At 40.7% G+C, this 24,712-nt stretch overlaps 1 protein-coding gene across 5 annotated transcripts in view; it reads left to right on the forward strand.

The window, feature by feature from the left end:
* Adgre1 (adhesion G protein-coupled receptor E1) overlaps positions 1-24,712 on the forward strand; it is a 76,933-nt gene that overhangs the window by 44,296 nt on the left and 7,925 nt on the right. For 4 of the 5 annotated variants that reach the window (XR_012441404.1, XM_074054449.1, XM_074054450.1 and 1 more), the window contains 10 exons: positions 1,072-1,160; positions 5,420-5,503; positions 7,718-7,895; positions 10,614-10,733; positions 11,830-12,029; positions 13,462-13,632; positions 15,434-15,628; positions 16,874-17,109; positions 19,403-19,469; positions 21,310-21,401. Coding sequence is in view for 4 of the 5 variants with exons in the window: in XM_074054449.1 (XP_073910550.1) it covers positions 1,072-1,160; positions 5,420-5,503; positions 7,718-7,895; positions 10,614-10,733; positions 11,830-12,029; positions 13,462-13,632; positions 15,434-15,628; positions 16,874-17,109; positions 19,403-19,469; positions 21,310-21,401 (1,432 nt within the window). In the remaining variant the exon portion in view is untranslated. The remainder of the gene's footprint in view (positions 1-1,071; positions 1,161-5,419; positions 5,504-7,717; positions 7,896-10,613; positions 10,734-11,829; positions 12,030-13,461; positions 13,633-15,433; positions 15,629-16,873; positions 17,110-19,402; positions 19,470-21,309; positions 21,402-24,712) is intronic. The other variant, XM_074054452.1, reaches the window with a different exon arrangement.

Consider the following 24,712-nt stretch of genomic DNA (forward strand, 5'->3'; position numbering starts at 1 on the left):
CTACTTATTCAAGAAATTATTGAATACATTTTGGACCAACTATTAATCAACTAATTTAACATCCCCCCACTTCAGTATGGGGTATTAAATCCTGAATATGATGAGCATGTTACCTGCTTTTATGTAGTTTATGGTGCAGAGAGCACACATCTTGCTATGAATAATCATGATCAAAGCAACAACAGAAAAAGTAATAGTGTATTTTGGAGTGAATAATGGGACATTGGATATGCTCTGAGCAAATTTAAACTTGGAGGAGTAGAAATTATCCAGAGGAAAAGTGGAGATCATGTTGTTCCTGTATGCAGCATGTACAAATGTCCTGTGGTTTCCTGCAGATTGAGAACAAGGCAGAGTGGCATTAGATGTATCTCATGAGGTAAGCAGAAGTCAGATTCTTCAGGGCCTCAAATGCCATGTAAAAACATTTGAAGTCTTCTCCCCCCTCAAAAAGGGGGGAGAAAGAGGGTAAAGGAATATAACTAAGGAAGTGAACTTGTTCAAAGTACACTGTATGCATTTATGGAATTATCACAATGAAACCCTCTCATACCACCAATGTATGCTAATTAAAAAATAAAAAATCACCAGAAAGTTTAAAAAATTTTAAGTAATATATTTTTATACATTAAGATATGTGTAAGCTAAATGGCAGCAATGAAGTATAATAACAAAAGAACTATATCTGAGACCCTTCCTCACATAAGGTTGAGAATGTCACCAAAGCCACTGTATCTTCTGAATATGCATTGCCCCACTCTTTCTGTCTCCTCAAAGGAGCCACTTGGAAACTTAATCTTTTAAAAAAGACCCCCTTTCTGGATTTGTATCTCTAAACAACATCTTGCTTAGTTTACTTTGTTTTGGAGTATTGTGAAATGGCACCAGACTGTGTGCTGTCTTCTCTGTCCTGCTGTTTTCCAGTCAACACGTACTCCTTAGAGCTCCTCGCTCTGTGCATGGCCTTGTAGTTGGGCGTGATGGCTGTGGGTGGATGTTAAGCTGGAAGGCTATGAAATCCTGTCTTGCTATGATTCCAGTTTGGCATGGTTGCTTTTGTTTTCTTCCTAGGAGTTCCCTTCAAATGTAAGGAAGACATAATACCCCACAACAAGCAGGTCCAGCAGTGCCAAGCAGGGGCCTCCACAGAGCTGGAATATGTAAGTATTGTTGGAGAGTCCTAGTTTTTGAGGTTCTCCAAGAAGTTGCTTAAGTAAGATGATGTTTTGCAACTTTAAAAATGAAAAACCAATAGCAAAACAGCAAAAGTAATTGTGGCCTAAACTAGATACACTTCCTTTCCTCTTCATCAGCACAAGACTCCACTTTGTGGCCCCAAAATGGCTGCTCTTGACATCACATCTGCTTTCCAGAGAGTGGGAAGAGAAAGAGAAGTGAAAGGAACAGTCTTTCCACTTAACAGTATGCCCTAGGTCACACCAGAAATTTGTCATATGGGCATGACTAGCTGGAAGAGAGGACATTTACCCACCTAAAATTTGGGAGTTTCTTTTATGAAGAGAAGGAGAGTGCCTACATTAAAAAACCCAATCATGCACTGCAAGGTCTTAGAAAACAAGAACAAGGCAAACCCCAAACTAGCAGAAGAAAGAAATAATAAAGACCAGGGCAGAAATTAATGAAATGACAACTTAAGGACCAACACAGAGGATCAGTGAAGCAAAGCGTTGGCTTTTTGAAAGGATAAACAGGATTGACAAGCCCTTTCCTAAACTAACCAAAAAAGAGAGAAGACAAATTAATAAAATTAGAGGCGAAAAAGGGGATATTACAACAGGCACCACTGAAATCTATAACATCCTAAGGGAATATTTTGAAAACTTGTATTCCAATAAATTGGAAATTCTCGAAGAAATGGATGAATTTCTAGACACTTATGACCTACCAAAATCAAACCAAGAACATACAAACAACTTAAACAGATTTATAATAGTAATAGGATTGAAACAGCAATAAAGAGTCTTCCAAAAATGAAAAGCCCAGGACCAGATAGGTTCACTGCTGAATTCTACCAGACCTTTAAAGAAGTAACACTAACATACCTCAAACTATTACAAAAATTAAAAGGGAGAAAAATTTCCAAATTCACTCTATAAAACCAGTATTACCCTTATACCAAAACCAGAAAAGGACACAACAAAAAAGAAAACTTCCTTATGAACATAGATACAAAATTTCTCAATAAAATACAAACTGAATTCAACAGCACATTAAAAAGATCACATACTACCATCAAGTTGGTTTCATTCCAGAGGTGTAAGGATAGTTGAACTTACACAAATCAATAAAATGTAATATAATACATAAATAGAATCAGGCACAAAGAGTCACATGTCCAACTCAATAAATGCAGAAGAAGCCTTTTGAAATATTCAACATCCCTTGATGATAAAAGCCATGAAGAAACTAGCAATAGAAAGATCATACCTCAGTGTAATAAAGGTTGCATATGACAGACCTATAGCCAACTTAGTACACTAAGCTGGGGAAACTGGAAAGCATATTCCCTAAAATCAGGAATGAGACAGGATGTGTTCTTTCTCCACATTTACTTAATGTATTGTTTGATATTTTAGCAAGAAAAATAAGGGAAGAAAAATAAAGTAGATGCAAATAGGAAAGGAAGAATTATCCTTATTTGTGGACCATAAGACCCTATACCTAAAAGACCTTAAAGATTTCATTAGAAGACTCTTAGATCTGATAAACATTTTCAGCAATGCAGCAGGATACAAAATAAGCAAAAAAGCCATCAGGATCTTTTCTATGTACCGATAATGAACATGCTGAGAAAGAAGTCAGGAAAATAATCCATTCAAATGGTTTAGAAATAAAATACTAGGAATGAACCTAACCAAGGAAGTGAAAGACCTCTACAATGAAAAGTATAAAACTTTAAAGAAATAAATTGAAGAAGACACTAGAAGATGGAAAGACCTCCCATGTTCACGGTTTGGCAGAATTAATATCGTGAAAGTGGCTATACTACTGAAAGCAATCTTCAGATTCAATGGAATTCCCATATAAATTCAATTTCAATGACATTACTCACGTAAATGGAAAAAATTCCTAAAATTCATATGGAAGCACAAAGACCCCCAAACAGCCAAAACAAACCTGAGCAAAAAGAGCAATACTGGAGGTATCACAATACCTGACCTCAAACTATGCTACAGAGCCATAGCATCTCAAACAGCATGGTACTGGCACAAAAACAGACCTGAAGACTAAATGGAACCAAATAGAAGTCCCAGAAATAAAACCACATAGCCACAGCCATTTTACCTTTAACAAAGGTGCCAAAAGTATACATTGGAGAAAAGATAGCCTTTTCACCAAATGGTGTTGGGACAAGTGGATATCCACATGTAAAGGACTGAAACTTTCATTAAGGTCTTTGACCCATTGGGGGTTGATTTTTGTCTATACAGAAATCAAAGACCTTAATGAAAGACCTGAAACTTTGAGGCTACTAGAGGAAAACAGAGAAAATACTTCAAGATCCAGGTACAGGTAACAACTTTCTGAATTGCAGTCTAATTGCTCAGGAAGTAAGAGCAAGAATTGAAAATGGGATTGCATCAAATTAAAAAAAGAAACAATTACTAGAGTGAATACACAGCCTACAGAATTGGAGAAAATCTTTGCCAGCTGTTTATTCATCTTGTTTAATGTCCAGAATATAAAAGAACTCAAGAAAATTAAACACCAAAAGAACAAATAATCCAAATGAGTTGACCAGACAGTTCTTAATAGAGGGACAAATGGCTAATAAATACATAAAAGTTCAGCATTTTTAGCCACCAGGGAAATGCAAATTAATACATTGATATTGCCCCATTCAGAACAGCATTTGTCAGGATAACACCTGTTCATAGCAGCACCATTCACAACAGCCATGTCACAGAATCACCCCAGATATCCATTGACAGACGAATGGATAAAGAAAATGTGGTATGCATTCACAATGGAGTTTTGTTCCGTCATAAAGAACAAAACTGTGTGCCCGTAGGAAAATGGTTGAAACTAGAGATGATAACTATTAAGCAAAATAAGTCAGGCTCAGAAAGACAATATCATGTTTTCTGTCCTGCTGAGAATCTAGATTAAAGTAGAAGGGGGAATATGGCTGGGGGACCAGCAGGAGAGAGAAGGGGGACAGGAGAGGTGACAGGGTGAACGTGACTGATGTACACTGTGAACCTCTCTCATTCAGTATCATATTTTGAAGGTTCCTCCATGTTGTAACCAGTATTAGGATGTCACTCCTTCTTATGGATGAAAAGAATTCCATCTAGATCACCTCTCCACACATTTCCCTATCTTCCCCATCCCCCATTCAATAGGTTTGTTCCTTGATACTTGGTTCTTTTATTTATGGAAGGCAAAGATGATGTGACTGCAATTCAATCAAATTTAACCTTTCACAAGAGAAGCAAGACATCCTCTGGGTGTACCCGGAGAATACCATGCTAAGGGAAAAAAGCCAGGCAAACAGCACATTCTCATTTATAGATAAAATTTAATATAACTGAGCTTATAGGAGAAAACAGCAAAGTGGTGGTTATCAGAACTGGCATGAGAGGAACAGAGGGATGCTGGTTAAAGGATACAATGTTTCTGTTAGACAGGAGGAATAAGTTTTGTTTTGGGTGGTACTGGGATTTGAACTCAGGGCCTCACTCTTCCTAGGCAGGTGCTCTACCATTAAGCCAGGCCACTAGTCCTTTTTGCTTTGGTTATTTTGGAGAGAGGGTCTTGCATTTATGCTTGGGCTGGCCTGAATTTTGACCCTCCTGTTTGTGCTTCCTTGCATAGTTGGAACAATTTTTTTTGGCAGCGGCAGGGTTTGAACTCAGGGCCTCACACTTGCTAGGCAGGTGTTCCATCACTTGAGTCAATCTGCCAGCTTCCATGCATAATTGGGATGCGAGATGGGAACCACCATGTCCAGCCATTGGTTGAGATGGGGTCTCAGGAACCTTTTGCCTAGGCTGGTGAAGAACTACCATCGTTCTGATCTCTGCCTCCCAAGTAGCTGGGATTGCAGTGTGAGCCACTGTGCCTAGCTCTTCTTGTTATTTATGTTTGGAGACTTGCAACTTCTGAAGTTAAGTCATAAAATACATAGTAAATCATTGTGAAGATTTCCCCCACTGTGCTGTGGAAAACCAGAACTTTATCTGTGCTTTAATGCCTGTTATCCAGCCTCCCTCTATCTTCCTCTCCCAATCATCTTCTCAACACCTAGTAAAAACATCAGTTGATCTGATGAGTGTTTAGTTCTCTGAGAATTTAGAGACTCACCATCTGGTGGGCTCCATGGATCCAGTTGTAGATTGTATGCTTGGGGAACAGACTCACCCATGCTTACATTTTCTTTTCTTCTGTGGTACAGGTCTCCTTTTGTAAACTTGTGAATGCCACCTTCAGCATTCTGGGTGATGCCTGTGAAAACAAGACTATCACAGTGTCCCTGAAGGTAACCACGGAGCCTTTGTCATTGTGTCTGTTTCAAACTTCTTGGGGACACTCTGGGGGGCAGAAGCTTCTGTGTATTTACTGCTTTGTGTATTCACATTTCACTTGATACAATTTTAAGATTTAAAAAGTGAACATAGTCAAATTACTTCTTATTTTTTGGGTTTACAGTTCTATGAGTTCTATTACCTGAACAGAGAAGTGAAACTACCACACTAATAGTGATATAGTCAGCACTGTTTCCTCCAAAAATTCCCTTGAGTGTCTCCTACGCCATCTGTTTTTTTTTTTGTAGAGCTGGGGATGGAACCCAGGGCCTCACAAATGCTAGGCAAGTGCACACCACTGAGCACAAGCCAGGTCCCGGCTTTCTGTTTTAGAGTTAGATACTTCCTCCATTACCAACCCCAACTCTCTCTCACTGTTCTTTCTCAGGGCAGTTTTGTCATTTCAAGAATTTTATATAAATGTAAACCAGTTGTGGTGCACACCTGTTATCCCAGCACTTGGGAGGCACAAGCAACTTGATCCTTGGGAGGATCAAGAGTTTGAGGCCAGCCTCAAACTAGCCTGTCAGTTAGATCTTGTCTCCAAAAATTTTGTTTTATAAATGGGGTCACATAGTATGTGGACTTCTGTACCTTGCTTTTTTCACTAAGCATCAAGCATTTTAGATTCATTCATGTTGTATTTGTCAATAGCTCTATTTTAAAAAAATGTGATTTTTTAAAAACAATCATCATGTTCTGGAACATTTGCATCACTCCTAAAGGAAGCCTTGCTCTTATTCAGCAACTGGTGCCTATTGCCCTCCCTGGCCCTGGCGCCCGCCTTTCTACCTCCTGTCTCTGTGGCTCTGATGACTCTAAGGGCCTCCTGTGAGTGGGTCCTGCAGTGCATGACCTTCTATGTTTGCTCATTTCACTGAGCATAGTGTCCCCAAGGTCTCTCCATGTTGTCTACAGTTTTGACCAGGGCCAGCCTTGGACTGTGATCCTCCTATGTTTGACTCCCATGTAGCTGTAACCACAGGTATCACCATGTCAGCTTGTGGTCTTGGTTTCCTGGGCTGGTCACAAACCACCATTTCCTGATTTCTTCCTCCTAAGTAGCTGGGATTATAGGTGTGAGTCATCATGTCTGACCTAACAAAGGGGTTTCATTGTGATTTTTCCCACATGCATATAATGCACTTTGATCAAATCCCCCTTTTATTTCCTCCCTCCCCTTTCAATTACAATTTAGTGGATTTATTTATTCTTTTTTCATACATCAGCCTCTCCTTTCACCTCCACCTTCCCACTGGCTCCCTCCCATACAGTTCTGTGTTTGCATTCCTTTCCTGTTTTTATGTCTAGATTCCCTAGAAGGAAAACAAGGGGTATTTGTCTTTCTGAGTCTGGCTTATTTTGCTTAACTTGATGATCTCCAGTTCCATCCATTTTATTGCAAGCAACACAATTCCATTCTTTATGGCTATAAAACTCCATTGTGTATATATACTACATTTTCACCCATTCATCTGTTGATGGGCACCTAGGCTAATTCCATAGCTTAGCTATTGTGAACAGTGCTGCTATAAACATGGGTGTGCAGGTGTCTAATGTATGCTGACCTACAACTCTTTGGATGTAGTTATAGGAGTGTTACAGCAGGATCATAAGGTAGATCTTTTTTAGTTTTTGATGATCCCCCATACTGATTTCCACAGTGGTTGCACTAGTTTGCATTCCTACCAACAGTGTATGAGGTTTTCTTTTCCCCCAAATCCTCTCCAGCATTTGTTGCCATTTTTTTCTTGATAATAGCCATCCTGACTGGGGTGAGATGGAATCTCAATGCAGTTTTGATTTACATTTTCTTTATGGCTAAGGATGTTGAAAATCCTTTATTCATGTTTTTATTGGTCATTTGTACTTCTTTTTGATTACTGTCTGTTCAATTCATTTGTCCTCCTTTAACTGTATTATTTGTTCTTTTGGTGTTTAATTTTTTGATCTCTTTATATATTCTGGATATTAATCCTTTGTACAATGAATAGTTTGCAAAGACTTTCTCCTATTCTGTAGCTTGTCTCTTCAATCTGGTGACTATTTCTTTCTCTGTGCAGAAGTTTTCTAACTTGATGCAATCCCATCTGTCAGTTCTTGCTCTTAATCCTGAGCAACTGGAGTGCTAGTCAGAAGTCAGAGCCTCATTATGTCTTTTCTTGCAGAGTAAAGTTGAGACCTTTGCCTCTGTGCTCAAACAAACACCCACATGGACCAATTTCACGAAGGAAGAGACTTCCACCCTGGCCACAGTCTTACTGGAGAGTGTGGAAAGTGCCATTTTAGACTCTTTTCTGAAGCCCTCAGTGAATGTCAGTCAGACTATTCACACGGAATACCTAGGTAACATGTACCCTTCTGGGCAAGACCACACCTGGATGCTGATTTTGAGGGGTGACCTTGGTAATGGGATTCTCCATAGCTTTCTCACAAACATTTGCTTCAACTGCTGAAAAAGCCCACAACCACAACAAAGCAGGTCTGATCATACTGAAGACATTTCCCATTTTTGGCAGTTCTGGGTTTTGAATTCAAGGCCCTTGTGCTTGCCAGGTAGGTACTGTACCACTTGAGCCCTACTGTGAGCTGAAAGACATTTTCTACTAATTGAGTGCTTGGCAAGGGCCAGGCATGAAGATCAGAGTGTCATTAACTCATTCATGATTGCCTATTGCAGGTGGATTAAGATATGTTAGTCATTTACCATGTTTAAATATTTCCAGCTCTGTTAGGCCCATGGTAGGATTATACTTCCTGGTGTGGGGTTAGATGAAAATTTGTGACTGGTTCAGGCTATAGTTGCTGGCCTGAACAACCGTCACCTATGAGACCTTCTAGAACTTTCTTTCCCTCTGCCTTAGTCACTGGCAGTGTTTCCCAGGACAGCTGCTATATTGGCTTGAGTCCCAGACATAAGATTATGAAGATCAGTGTCCAAATCTATTCAGAATGGACTCAAAGCATTAATGAGAAATAAATGTCATTGTTAATCCATAAAGATGTGAAGCTGTCTGTTACAGCTGCATGGCTGCTCCTTTCCTGACTGATGCATGCTTCAGGGATTACCACTTGGGAGTGCTGGGTACTGTAGATCTCTTGCAGCAGTTACCCATACCTGGTAGTAGTAATTTCTGTATCAAGAAGTTTCATAATCTCAGAAAGTTCTATTCTAATGGACGCTTAGAAGATCAACAGGTGAAAATAGAATATTTTGTGGACTTTCACCAGTAGAGAGCAAAATTAGTCTTGGGAGTCTTATATTTTGGTGAGGTGACTCTATCAATAAACAAACAGGCATATGGTATAGCAGATATAGAATTGTTAAGAAAATCCAAAAGGTTAAGGGAGGTTAGAAAGGACTCTGGGAAAGCTGCTGTTTTACACAGTGTGGTTAAGGGAGATATCATTGGAGTAGCATGATGGTTAATCTTATTGTCAACAAAAGCACACTCCTGAGTGTGTCTGTGTGAGTGTTTCCAGATATTACTGGCATGCATGACAACTAAGGGGGAAAATACACCCTGAATGTGGGAGACACCATCCAATAGGCTGGAGGTCTGGATTGAAGAAGGAAAAAGCTTACGAACACAGGCAGGCTCACTCTCTGTATCTAATTTTGCTTCCTGGCCACTGTGAGGTGACCAACTTTGCTCCACCATGCCCTTCTTCCATGATGGACCGAAATCTCTGGAACCACAAGCCTACACAAATCTTTCCTCCTTTAATCTATTTCTCTCAGGGATTTGTCACAATGATAGAAGTCTGACTAACCCAGGCAGGGTCCCTGAGGGAAGAGCAAGTTCAAGAATATATGGTGAGTTCAAGGAACAGTGAAGATACCATCTGACTGAAGCAGAAGATGGTGGATCTGTAGCAGAAAGGAGTCAAAAAGAAAGGGAGGAAGCTTTTGTAGTTAAATGTGGGAACATAGGATTTTATTTGAAGTAAGATTGGGGAGGCACTGGGGAATTTGAGAAAAGCATGGCACTATCTGGCTTATCCTTTAAAAGGATATTTCTGGTTCCGTCATCTCATTTTCATGAAGAGCCAATGGCTCTTCAAGCTCCTGCAGTTATTTTTATATTACTAATGAGAAATAGGAGGCTTAGGCAGGTTAAGTAATTGCTTAAATTTACAACATCTGGGGGTGGCAGAACTGGACATAGTAGTTACTTCCATCTATTTTTTGGGAGTGGTAGGGATGGAATCCAGGGCCTCACACATGCCTGATATGCACTGTGCCAGCAAGTCACACCCTAGGAGTTACCTCCACCTGAAGGCAGAGACTTGGCCCTTGTCTGCCATGTTGGACATGCCCCAATCCCTTCCTTTTTCCTTTGGATTTGGACAACTTATGTGAACTTGGAGCATCTAGAAGATCACAACTCTGTTGCATTAGATTACTGTTGATGTACTGGTTAGCTTTCCATTACTATAATAAATGCCCGAGATAAATCAATTTATGAAGAGCAAAGGTTGACTTTTGGCTCATAATTTCAGAGCCAAAATTGTGTATCCACAGATGTTTGGTTCCATTGTTTTTGGATCTGTAGTGAAATACTATATCATGGAAGAAACATGGGGCAGAAGGAGCTACTTGCCTCATGGTGACCGGAAAGAAAAAAGAGAAAGACAGAAAGGGGCTATAGTCTCAATATTACCTTTAAGGGGCACCTCCAATGACCTAATTTCCTCCCACCAGACCCACCTCTTAGAGTTTACCCCATCCTAATGGTGCAGCGGGATAAGGACCAATCCCTCATGTCAGGTGTTGTTGGAAGACATTCCAGATTCAGACTATAGCAATTGACCTCAACTTCATCTTCTGATGCTCCCTGTAAGATGTGAGAGCTCATTTCTAAAACTCCAGCTAGGCTCCTCACTGTTGGGTGCTGATGTCCCCAGCATTAATTAAGGTCCTCAAGATGTTCCCAGGATGAATTGACTTTTCAGTTTTTAACTTTTCTTGCAACGACGGATGTATATCTTTCTTAGTCAGAAACCAAATTAAGCACCCACTTTCTGGGTGACCTTATGCAAACTCTTCATTTCTCTTTTCAGATATTGAAAGCAAAGTTATCAATGAAGAATGCAATGAAACCAATGTGTCCTTTCACTTGAAAGCCAAAGGGGATGAGATAAAGATTGGGTGTTCCATCATTGAAGAATCTGAATCTGCAGGTAAAGTCCTACTCCTGAGAATCCCTGTGATGGTGCATCACAAATCTACAAATATTTACTGATCACATCTATATGTCTAAGTGGTTGAGAATCACAGTGGAGGCATAAATGGCTCATGCTCTCAGAGAATTTTCTATCTGCTAGGGAAGTCAAATATTAAAACCCATCAACTGTTGAATGAGTAAAAAATGTGATATATATATATATATATATCCACAATGGAGTATTATTGAGCCATAAAGAAGAATGAAATGTGGTTGGTGGAGTGGCTCAAGTGGTACAGCATGTGTTTAGCAAGCTTGAGGCTCTGAGTTCAACTTCTTGGATCAAGGGTTATCTTGAACTCACTACTGCAACCCAGGCTGGCCTGGTATTTCAGTCCTTAGACCATCAAGGTGCATGGAATCTTAAAATTGTGTGTGTGTGTGTGAGTGCCTGTGTGAATGAGACTGTATGTGTGAGTGCATGAGTATGCATGTAAGAATGTGTACGGGTGTGTGTGTGCATATGTGTGTGATACTGCGTATGTGAGTGTGTGTACAATGTGTGTGGGAGTATGTGTGTATGCTTGAGTGTACATGTGTAAGAATGCATGTGTGAATATGTGATAGTGTGTGTACATGTGATTGTGAGTGCATGTGTACATATGTGAGTGTGTGTTTCTGTGTGATTGTGTTTTTGAATGTGTGAGGATTTGTGTGGGTGAGAGCTGTGTCAGTGTTTGTGTGTGTGTGTGATAGTGCATTTGTGATTGTGAGAATGTATGCATGAGCATTTGTGTGTGTGAGACTGTGTCACTGTATGAGTGAGCATTTGTGTGAGTGTGAGACTGAGCATGTGTGAGTGTGTGAGACTGAGTGTGTGAGCATTTGTGTGTGAGACTGAGTACATCAGTTTTTGAGTGAATTTGTGTATGCAGTTGTATGAATGTGTGTGTATGTGTATGAGTGTGTATGTGTATGAGTGAATGTGTATGTGCGTGACTATACATGTATGAGTGAGCATGTGTGTGTAAGAGTGTGTATGTGTATGAGTGTGTGTTGCGTCATCTACCATAACTACTGAGCAAATGATTTCCATTTGGGGGAACCCACAGGGATCACTGGAGTGGCTTTTGTCTCCTTTGCAAACATGGAGTCCATTTTGGATGAACGTTTCTTCCAAGACCCTCAGACCTCCTGGGCCAACTCCAAGAGGAAGCTGAAGATGAATTCCCGCATTGTTGGGGGCATCATGACAGGGGAGAAGAAGGATGGCTTCTCAAACCCCATTATCTACACTCTGGAGAACATAAAGGTTTGTGAAGAGGCCTTAGAAGCCCCTGTCCATCTACTGGGAATTTCCTATTCCCTCCGTGGCCACTTGTTTCAAAAAATTAAACTTTTTATTTTGAAATAATCACAGATTCAGTTGTAAAAAACAGTACAGAGAACCTCCATATGCCCTGTACCGAGTTCTCTCAATGGCTGCATCTTGTGAAACTGTAGTACTGTGTCAGAGCCAGGATATTGGAATTGATTCAGCCAAGATACGATACACGTCCATTGCCACAATTATCTTTCCTCAAGGACCTTTTAAAAATTAAATTTGTTTTTAACTGGTACAAAAACATAACTGTGCAAATTAATGAAGTATTACACAATGTTTTCAATACATGTGTCTATTATCTAATTGTTGTTAGTCAATTTTTGGTGACTGTGACAAGATACCTGAGAAAATCAACTTTGGGCTCACAGTGTGAGAGGTTTTAGTCCACGGTACGTACTTAGCTCTGTGTTTCTGGCTGGGGTGAGGCAGAGCACCATGGGGGAAGCATGTAGTGGAGGAAAGCTGCTGACCTCACGGAAGCTGAGAAGCAGAGAGGAAGGGACAGGAATGGGACAAGGGCCAAAGTTTCCCCTTCACAGGCAGCTCCCAGTGACCTACTTCCTCCAACCAGGCCTCATCTCCTAGGCTCCACTGCCTCCTGACAATGCCCTCAGACTATGAATCCATCAGTGAATGGCCTATTGATTAGGCCAGAGCCCTCACGGTGAGCCATTTACCTCTCATCAATTGGATCCACCACCAGGGACCAAGCCTTCAACACCTGAGCCTTTTGGAGGATACTTCACATCCAAACCATAACAAATGTTTAACGCAGATTTTAAATTTTAACTAACACATCATATTTGTACATATATACAGGATGTAGTGTGATAATTCAGTACATGTGTACGAAGTGTGATGGTCAAATCAGGACCATTATTGTTTCCATCTCCTCTAGCACGTATCGCTTCTGTGTCAGAAAACTCGGGATTCTCTTATCTTTTTGAAATATGCAATGCATTATTGTGGATGAACTCTTTTTTAAAAGGCTTTTTCTTTTTTGATGGGGACCATGAAGGCAGCAAGGTTCCACAATTTCTGTTTTGGCAGTATTTGGGTTTGAACTCAGGTTTTGCACTTGCTAAGCATTCTGTCACTTGAGCCACTTCCCCACCCCTTTTTGCTTTTTATGGTAAGCTCTCATATTTTTGCCATAAATTTAGTGCATGGAGTGTTTTATCACAGCAATAAGAATGTGGGCTGCTCCATCAGAGTGGACATTACTGCATACTGGAATACCATTTTTTCCATTCCCTACAGAACATATCCCATAGCATCTTTTCCCAAGTGGCTCTTGAGGTTGGTCACAATGAATCTATTGAGAAGAATTCTAAGGTCACCAGGCCCTTTGATTTTTCAGCCCAAGCAGGAGTTGGAGAGACCCATATGTGTTTCTTGGAGTACAGATGTGGAGGATGGGAGGTGGATGACATCTGGCTGTGAGATCCTGGAGGCTTCTGAGACGCACACAGTCTGTAGCTGTCACCGGATGGCAAACCTAGCCATTATCATGGCTTCTGGGGAGCTCACGGTCAGTACTGATGATCTGTTCTCTGGCTCTCCAAGTATCAGGTCAAAAATCCAGTGGGAAAATATTGACTGAATGTCTTGTGTGTCCCTAATGGAACTGGGTGTTGGAAGAGATAGCTATGGGGACAGAGGGACATGTGCCATACCTGGGATCTCAGAGTATTCATGATCTGGCTGGGAAGCCACATTCTAATTTAACATCAGAAAATAATGGTTCTAAACATCATAGCACAAGTCTCATCTAATGAGCACCATTATATGCTGGACCTTTGTTTAAGCTAGTTGTTTTTGACCCATTTCTCAGGATGGTAGATTGAGATTCAGTAGTTTCCCTCCTTATGAAGCTAGTAGTGGGTCAAGGTGGGATTAATACCTGGGCAAAGTCTAACTTCAAAGTTCTTTTTCTACTGAGCTACACAAATTGAGCAAAAGGTTGTACTCTAGGAATTCAGAGGTTTTTCAGTGAGAGTTGCTGATGGAATAGGGAGCAGGAAGACTATGACTGTGATGTGCTTGGGTGGATTTGATAGAAAGGAAAGACATCCTCATTAATGCAGGAAGTATTCTTACCTATCATGCTAGAAGTGAGGCTCAGTTCCCTGCCAGGGAGGCACTAAATGCTATATGGAGGACCAGGTGGCTTAGGACATGGGGGAATTAAATCCAGAGAAAGCTTGGCCTAGTTTTAGGTCTTTTATCTGTCACTTCACAGCTGTGTTTACTTGGCTAAGTCACTTAACCTCTTTGAGCTGAACCCAATTCTCTTGTGTCAATGTCAAGACTGAGACTAAGAAAAAAACAAATGACAACAACACTTATAGAGTGCTTAAAATATTACTGGGACATTCATAAATACCTTATGTTTTCACTTAATGCTCCTAAAACAACCCTACAAAGCAGTTGGTATTAATATCTTCTTTTTGAAGATATTAGTAAACTGAGGCCCAAAGCAGCAAATGTCTCATCCAAATGCACATGGCTGGAAACTGGCAGTATTGTGATGATATCATGTAGAGGAGTTCATGGTATAGGGCCTGATATATCTTTAATGCAGAGAAAGCATTAAACTCAATTTGCCATTAAATTAAAAATTAACCTTGAATAAATGGCATAGGGGAAAGTCTTAGCTTTTCATGTCCCACTCCCCAAAGTTGGAGTGTCTTTTTGTAACTGTGTATCCATCAGATTCAGTGCAAGAAGCAGAAACTATTTCAAGTATTTCTGGAAGAGAGGGATTTAACACAGGCAGCTGAGTGCTCACAAAATAACAATGGGGATGGAGGAGTTGAAGTTAGAAGGATGATACTTGGATTTTAGCTTCAAGGTCACCTTCTGCAGTTTTAATTTAGGGGTTAGAAATTCCTGCTCTTATGTGCACTCTGACCCTATGTAATTGGGCAATGGATACTTGGAATATGAAGTCCAGCCATAACTCACTTCTATCTGTAGAAAGCTTGTATTTATCTCTTTTCTGCCTTCCCAGACTGTCAAGGATGCACCTCATTGGAGAATCTAAGTTACATTCAGGAACTTACCCTAAGAGGCTCTAAGAAATGTAGTTTGCAGATGTCTAGCTCCATCAATACAGAGGGTGGATCATACAAGAGGGGTGAAAATGAGTGCTGAGTGATGCCAATGAGTTATAAAGGATGGTGGTGGACAATGTCTAGTTCATTCTGAGTGTCAGAGGAAGAAAAGGCTCTGGGCCCTTTCTGCCAAATAGAGAGGTCTGGATAAGTTTTTTCTGCCTGGGGGAATTTTGATCCCATTGTGAGGCCAATGACAGATTTCCTTCCTGACAGATGGAGTTCTCCTTGTATGTCATTAGCCATGTGGGTATGGTCACCTCCTTGGTGTGCCTCAGCTTAGCCATTGCTACCTTCCTGTTCTGTCGTGCCATTCGTAACCACAACACCTACCTCCATCTGCACCTCTGCGTGAGTCTCTTCTTGGCCAAGCTTCTCTTCCTCATCGCTATAGAAAAGACCGACAACCAGGTCAGAATTCCTTGGGCTATGTGCACATCTAGCCCCATCACCTCCCCATCTTCCTCTGTGTATCCCTGCCCAATTCCCTCCTGAAGGACTTTTGCAATGCTGTGACTCGTGCCCATTAATGCTCCACAAATTCTCACCTGCTTGACTTCTTGGGATAGGCATCCATTTGAAATCACTTCCCTGATCATGTCATGAATTGCAGGGTCCCTTCTATTATTTTCTTAACCAGTGTTTCTCACCCATGGTAACGTTACCCTTCAAGAGACACTTAGCAATGTCTAGACACATTTTGGAATCTTGTGACTCAGGTAGGATGCTATTGGTAGAGGTCAGGGGTGTGCTAAAAATCCCACATTATGGCGGACAACTCCCAATCCCCATCAGAGAAGCAATACAAGCAGCATTAAAAATGTGAATAATCAGTGGTTGAGAATCTTCACTCCTTTCTACCACTACATTTTGTTTTCTCTTTCACCACTACATTGATGCCATGTTGATTATTGGTTGTTGTATTCATTATGTGAATACATAACTCACTAGATTGAGATCTCATGAGGACAAGGACTTGCCCATTTGTGCCCATATAGTCACGTCTGAGACAGATTCTCACAAGGAGTGCTGTTGATATTTAGGGTGAGATGGGCATTCTTGATGCAGAACTATCATTCTCTCTGTGGGATGTTTAACTTCCTGGCCCCTTGAGTATTAAATGCTATTAGCATCTCCTTATCACTTGGTTAAACAATCTATATATGTTTAAGTAATCAGAAAGTAAATATTTTCAGCTTTCTGGATAATAAGGCTTCTGTCATGACTACTCCATGATGCTACTGTGGGGTATTAAAATAGATAATATGTAAATTGGAGTGGCTGGATGCTAATAAAACATTACTTACAGAGCAGGCAGCCAGCCTAATGGGCTTTAGTTTGCTTAACCCCACCCCAATATCTTCAAACATTCTTTAAGTAGGGTGGTCAGTTGTCTAATTTCCTCCCAAATGTTCCTAATTGTATCACTGAAAGTCACATGTCCCTGGAAATTTAATTATAGACAAGTAGCACAAGGGTCACACTATCAAGAAATGGCCTGCTTCTGATTATGAACCACCTTATGCTGCTAGAAGTATTTGTGGAATGAGTGAATGGGCCATGATTGGGGAAAATCCAACCAAAGTAGTCTGTCCCCTGTTCTCTCTCCCTTGACCTCCCTGGGTGCACCGTCCTGATGAGCCTACTTCTCTGCAGATGGGCTGTGCCCTCATTGCAGGATTTCTTCACTACCTCTTCCTCGCCTGCTTCTTCTGGATGCTGGTGGAGGCTGTGATGCTTTTCCTGATGGTGAGGAACCTGAAGGCAGTGAATTACCTCAGCTCTCGCAACATCAAGATATGGCACCTCTGTGCATTTGGCTATGGGCTCCCAGGACTGGTGGTCACTGTCTCTGCCAGTGTGCAACCACAGGGCTATGGGATGCATAATCGGTAAGTGGCATTCTCTTTCTCCCCAAAAGTCTGCTGCCAGGTAATTATGTGAATAAGAAGAGCAATAATTCTAGCAGGAGTAATATCACTAGTCATCTGGATGGGGTCCTTTTACTCTACTCATAAGAAACTGTAAGTGGGCAAGGAGAAGCTTTTCCAGTGCTAGCAGTGCCAGGCCCTGAGTGTCCAAGGACTAGGAGCTGGATTGGAAGACACAGAGGCTTAAAGCTCCAAGCACTGAGAGCTAGGGGCCTGTTGCCCCAGGCTTTAGAGGCCAGAGACCTATGGCTGTAGGCATGAGATCAGAGGTTTATTGCTCCAGGCCTTAACCACCAGTGGCCCTGTCATTTGGCAGCTATTGTAATCCTCAGCTTCCAGCAGCAGTGAGTGGTGGCAGCAAGCAGCAATAAGTGGTGCTTGCTAGTGTTACAGCTCGCAGACAGGCCTCAGGCTGGAGTCCTCAGCCCTAAAGTGACAAGTGTTGTATCTCTTGGGCCTAGGATTCTCAACCCTTGACAGTGGGTAGTGTTACAGCCCTCAGGCTCAGGGTATGAGGATCCTTAGCTCTTGACAGTGTTCTAGCTATCAGACCTAGGGTGTCCAAAACCCTTGGCCCTTAAGGCTTTGCAGCTCTCTGGAAGTCTTCCAGTGACCAATTTCAGTTTTTCATCTTTAACTCTTCACAGCCCTGTCTCTTATCACTGAGTCCACTGTTTCTGCCATGGCCACTGACTGTAACTCTTCAGAGGCACTCTTATTGACATAACCACTGCTGCTGCCTTTGCCATTTCTACCATTCAGCTGCCACTTCAACAGTCTTCACTTCATATTACCAGCTCAGTCAGTTGTGGAAAGCCTTCCTGTAAATGAAGGATTGCATCCGCATAAATCAAGGCACAGTTCCTCATGCAAATGAAGGCCAATCAGGCCACATTCCCTCTTGAAAATGAAGGACTGTGTTTGCACCAGTCACAGGCCTTTCACAGGGACACCAGGGGAAGTGCTCCCCCTTTGGTGTGGATGAAAACAGCTGGAGGGTTGTTACAGTTCAATGAGGCTTGTGGTGGCAAATATTTGGTGTAAGATGTTTGAAACAGACATGACTAGGACAGTGCATTCTGGAACCCCAGTTGTACTTTGGCAGGAAGCATCCATGGTTGCCATGCAATTTCCTCAAAGCATCAGTGGAGTGTTCAAACAGTGGGGTGGCATGAGGGCAGTCTTGTTGGCTTCTTGGATGGTAGTCCTTTGCTCAAGGCAGTCATGGCACCAGGAAAGGGACTAACATAAATTAGAGATATGTCATTGTGGCCTCCAACATCTTAGCTTGTATAAAGGAAAAGTAGACATCAAAAGGGTGCTTACAATAAAGACTTATCAATAACATTAACAGTGACTTAACAGTATTTAACACTGCTGTAACAATGTTCAACTCCTGATCCAGTGCCCCAGGGAGAACTGAGTCTCTCTAATCCATCTCAGTATTTTTGGTCTCAGGACCACCATATACAGCACTGCAGACTGACAATTAGAGACTCAGTATTCTAGGGCTAGAACTTGACTGTTTTCTTGTTTGTATAATACTTCCATTAAAGCAATATTGGGGTGCTATTATTGAGCATGGCAGAATGGTTGCTGCGTGGTAAAATCAATAAATACATATTAGAGACATGATAGAGTCAGTCAGTCCTTTCCCTCCTCCTGCCCTTCTACACTCCCTCCCTTTTCCCTTCCTTCTAGTAGTAAGCAATTATGGTCAATGCCAGGATTTTCACTGGTACTGCTTTGTTATAGAACAAACATATTGAAGTAAACATCCAAGTTCTTAATTCTCATGCAGCTCATAGTGTAGCAGAAAAATTACAAGTACATGAACAACTGGACAAAATAATTTGTGATATGATAGCTATTTAAAACATGCAGTGAGATCTGTTAGAGAAGGACTAGGTGCTTGGATAGGATGGTCAGGAGTAACTTCTCATCAGATGTGACATTGGTGCACTACTAGAGAGGTTTGCATGAAGGACAAAAAGGATCACAAAAGTTATGAACTATAATGAGCTTGACCTCCACGTGAAGATTTATGGATTTATGGATTCTTGCTGCCAAACAAGAAGGTCTGAAAGAGGACAGTGGTCCAAAGGAAACTACAATGCAACCTACCTTATCATGAGAATTTCCAAATAAATCTTACCTCCCAAAGTCCTTCTACATTAGTGCATTTGCTGGGGGCAGGACTAACTGAAAAGTCAAGATTGAGACAAGTGCTCACATCTCCTGTTTCTCTCCATAGCTGCTGGCTGAACACAGAGACTGGGTTCATCTGGAGTTTCCTTGGGCCAGTTTGCATGATCATAACGGTAAGCAAATTATTTGGTGGAGTGTATTCTGGAGGAGTAGCAAGGAAATCCCAGTGATTAGGAGGTGTCAACAAAGTACAAAGCTCAGAAGACCCATTGTTCCCTGCCAGAGTTCTCTTATGATCTTTGATGCCTGAGATTTCCAAATTAGATTGTAATATTTCTGACTTGTGACATTTATTTCATGCTGAGATGTAAAAGCTTTTTGGAGGAACCACAATCTCATCCATGCTTTGTGCTTCAGACAGAATGGGTCTATCAGCCCTTGCTAGGTACAGATGTTCCACCTTATGTGGAATGAAAGGCTTGCCCTTTTTTTTCATGAATGGCCATTGAGTCCTCAAGGATTTAGATTCCTGGTTTTTGGAAATACCTTTGGAGCAGCTGTAGTACTCTGTCTTAACAATTACTCTTCAGTTATGGCTTTTTGGAATTATTTTATCATTATGCAATCTCAGTTATGAGTCTACGAGGACACCTGTTGGATATTGTCCAGAAGTTCTGGTGACTGGTAGTGAGAATATTTTTCAGAATGGTATTTCTAAACCCCAAGTTAACCCTGATACTCTTCTACTTGCCATTGTCTTCCCTCTGTGCATGCCTGCCTCTGTCTGAATTACCCCATTTGATGGGGACATCTTACTGTACCTATCTGTGGTTTCTACATTGCTCTCAGGATGACACCTATTCATTTAGCCAGGCATGGATGGTTCTCCTCCACTTGGCCCTGCCCAGCTTCCCCAGTGTCTTCCTTCTGCCCCCTCCTGCATGGTCAGTTCTCCATACGTACTAGAGGATTTTCTGTTCTCTCTAAATGCCAAGTTCTTCTGCCCTCTCTTATGGGCATGGATTTGGGGATCAAACCATGTATGTGAGATATTTAGTACAATTGGGCAGTGCTCAATAAATAGTAGGTGAAAGCAATAATAATAATATAACAATAACAATAGTAATAATGGAATATTAATCTCACTCATTCCCAAATCTTCAAAGACATTAGGCTGTCCTGCAAGTTTTACTCATTGGGGACAATAATTCCCCTATAGCAACAGCTGTCCCCTTCTCCTTGGCATTGGGGCAGTTTTGTCCTTCAGGGGATACTTAAAAAGTATGGGGACATTTTTGGTTGTCACAGTAGGTGGGTGGTCCTATTGAGATTAAGAGGGTAGTGGCCAAGGATGCTGTTCTACATCCCACAATATTCAGGACAGCCAGTTTCCCTTTTCATACTTCGAACACCAGTATTACCAAGATGGAGCATGTGTATCCCACTCTGAGATGCTGAGGAAGGGCCTTAGAAGAGGGTAAACAAGATTCAAGTTCACAGTCTATGTCCTGTACCTTGGTTTTGATTCTAAGTTATGGGGTTCATCCTGTGGAAATAAAGACAATGCATGTGTGAATAATTAAAGGCGATTTATTCTAAGATTGCTATATATAGCAATGAAGGTGTCCACCACCACCACTTGCATTTAGCATAGTCAAGGTCAGGTAGAGGAGTGGAAAGGCTTTAAAGCAAAAGAAAAGGCTTTGGGTATGCCCCAGTGGAGGCTTTGGCATGGGGAAGCTGCAAGTGGGCTAGTTAGGAATGGGGTATCTTTAAGAGTGGAAGGGGTGCAAACTGGCTTTCTACTGCTGATCCTGTATTGGAAGCAGGGGCAGAAACTAGGGAAGCTGTACATTATTAATCGAGTCTTGGTTGTCTTGAGCTTGTTGCTACATGGGTCACTGAGAGGCTTCCTGAATTGGTTTCTAGAGATTGTGGGTCAGAGTTCTTCCTTTATATCTGCCATTGTCATTTGTGCATCCAGTCTCTGAATTCATTTGCTTGACTTTGTAGATCAACACCGTCCTCCTAACTTGGACATTGTGGGTCCTGAGGCAGAAGCTTTCCAGCATCAATGCTGAAGTCTCGACACTCAAAGACACCAGGTACAGCCTTCCTTGGTTTCCTGTCCTTATCTAGTTTATTTTCCTTCTTCTCACAAAAGATCATTGAACACCTTTTGTATGCTGGGTCCTTGTCCCAGACAGAGAAGCAATGAGGCCAGTGTAGAATAGCATGGGGTTTAGATGTCAAGGCTCCAACAACAGATCTGCAATTTATGATCTATGTGACCTTAGGCAAGTTACACAACCTCTCTGAAGCTCAGTTTGCTCATAGGTAGAGTGCTTCAATATCACTTGCTTTTTGGGAATTATAAAGCATTTGGCACAATTATTAAGAACAGTGAGGGTTTCATACATTTCAAATATTAATGCATTCACTGTGAATAATTTATAAGACACAGAATCATTTTTAAAGAATTATTTTGCAGTAATGTCACAAACACTTTCCTATTTAATTAGAAATTCTTCTGCAATGTTTTTTACATAACATTTCAGTGTAAAGAAACAACACAACTTACTTAAATCATCTCTTTCTCAGGGACACTTATGTTGGTTTTCTTGAAATATGCATTTATGTAAATCCTTCCATGTCATAGTTATTTAATTACAACACTAATTCTCTAATTAACAGAGTGTATTTTTATGCTTTTAGTGTATACTGCAATTTGATCTCCAGAAAGTTTGTTTCCAAGTCTAATACTACATGCTTATCTACAGCATTGCCAACACTGGCATTTGTTGTTTTTGTTTAGTTTTTTTCTGATTTAATATGTGAAATACACTATCTTACTATTTTTAGTTCCATATGTATTATTTTACTTTAGAGAGGTGGAACTATTTTGTTTTTATATATCATTCATTTTTCTTCACTTCCTCATTCAATTATAGTTCATTGTAAGAACCATAGCTCTTAAAAATCATCTAGAGTTTGTTGTCAGTATCCTGCTGATATTCGTTTCTTCTCTGTGAGTATCTGACTCTTTTCAATATTAAATGTTTTAAAAGTTAATAATAAACTTAACAAAAAATGTTAAAGACATCAGTATTGCCAAGATGTAGAAACCCTGCTCCAGGGATATATGTGTCCCACTCTGAAATGCTGAGGGATTTCAGATGCCTTAGAAGGGAATATTTATCTTCTACATTTAAAAATATAAAGCACTGAAGAGAGAAATGGTACAATACATTAGAAGGTTGAAATACTTTCCAGGTTCATGGACTGGCAGAATTAATATTGTGAAACTGTCCACTATTATGAAAAGTGATATATAGATTCAATGCAATACCCACCAAAATTCCACTGACATTCTTCACAGAAATAGAAAAAAATAATCCTAAAAATTTTATGGAAATGCAAAAGACCCTGAATAGCCAAAGCAATCCTAAACAAAAAGAGCAATGCTGGAGCTATCAAAACACCTAACTTCAAACATACTACAGAGCCATAATAACAAAAACAGCATTGTACTGGCATAAGAACAGATATGCAGGCCACAGAAATAGAAGATCTAGAAGTAAGCCCAAGCATCTGCAGCCATCTGATTCTTGACAAAGGTGCCAAAATTGCCATGGAGAAAAGACCATCTGCTTTTCAAGTGGTGCTGGGAAAAGTGGACATCTGCAGGTAGAAGTCTGAAACTGGATCCCTCTCTCTCTCCCTGTGACAATAATCAAGTCAGTGTGCATCTAAGACCTTAATGTAAGACATGAAACTTTGCAGCTCCTAGAGGAAATGGAGAGGACACACTTTAAGAGTATAGGCAATGAATTTCTGAATATGACTCCAATAGCTCAAGAAATAAGAAAGAGAATTAACAGGTGGGATTACATCAAGTTAAAAAGACTCTGAACAGAAAAATAATCAACAGAATGAAGGGACAGCCTACAGAATGGGAGAAAATCTTTGGCAGCTATTCATATAATGGGATTAATACCTAGAATACACAAAGAACTAAAAAACTAAACACGAAACGAGCAAATAAGCCAAACAGACAGTCTTCAATTGAAGAAATATAAATGGCTAATAAATACATGAAAAAATGTCCCACATGTTTACCTATCAGGGAAATGTGAATCAAAATTACATTGGGGGTTCTGAAGATGGTAGAATAGAGTTACCCAGCATTTTTTTTGTATTTCCAAGAATCTGAAACAAAACACAAGCTGCATGGATGCAGGGAAAAGTGGCATGAAAAGACAAGAGTGGGGACAATAAACAGAACACAATTAGAGACCAGGTGAAATTCAGAAGTATTGAGCTTTAAATTTATAAAAGAAGCAAAGGACCCCAACATAAAGCACTAAGCAAAATAACAGGGAAGATGGGGGACCTGTACAATGAGACACAAGTAAGGGAGAAAAGAAAAGTCTCAGGAGCCAAAATAAGGTTTCAGACAGGAGATCTGCATCCCATGCTATAAGCAAACACTAGACAAGGGGCCTCAGAAGTCCTGTGTCACTCACTGGTGCTGGAGAGGAATCACCTTTATAGAAGTCTTAAAGTCAAGACTCTCAGCCTGGCTGAGAAGAAGGCTCTGCATTTATATCTCCAAACTACCAATGTCTCCCTCCTTTATCACATAAGTAAACCACCATTCCAAGGATCAGTGAACTAAGGAAGCTGGTTGTTACTTGGACTTAGATTCAGGGGCACAGTCTACTTGGGTGAGAAGTAGAAGATGTGAAATTCACAGGGGGAGCTGCAGCTGGGACTCTATAAGAGGAGACCAGCTGAGTGAATGTAAATGAGGTATTAGGACAGAGAACTGGGAAGCCATGGCACACAAAATCGGTCAGAAGCCTGTTCCCTGCCCAGCCAGGGCAGACTGCCTTGGCTTGAGGTTGGTGAAAATCACCCAGTGCTGCTGCTCTGAAGGGGGTTGGCCTGAAAACAGCCCTTACTGATCTAACTTGTTTGGACTACAGAAAGAATGAACAGCTGCTACCCACAAAGAGAAATCAACAGAACCATCTTCCTCCTCAGCAAGGAAGAAATATTGACTGGTGTTTTTTGTTTGATTTGTTTTTCTTTTTTTTTGGACTGTTTTGTTTTACTGTGTAGTTATTTTATGGTGTTCCTCTTCACTATTTCTTATACTTTCATCCCTTATAAATGTCCTTTTTTCCTATCTTGCTTCTGCTCTATTTTCCATTATTCATCTTTTATTTTTATCTATTATTAACATTTATAGCTTTAATAATTTTAAACTACTAGTAATATCTCATAGGTAATATAGTTCCTTTCTTTCCTAACTGTATTGGGTGCATAGTTGATATTTCCATTTTTAAGCCAGATTTAAGTTCTGGTTCATTTTTGAATTGTTTTTGTTACTGTTTTCTGCTTTCTCTCCTGT

This window comes from Castor canadensis, chromosome 14 (genome assembly GCF_047511655.1).
Source record: "Castor canadensis chromosome 14, mCasCan1.hap1v2, whole genome shotgun sequence".
Classification (NCBI taxonomy): Eukaryota; Metazoa; Chordata; class Mammalia; order Rodentia; family Castoridae; genus Castor; species Castor canadensis.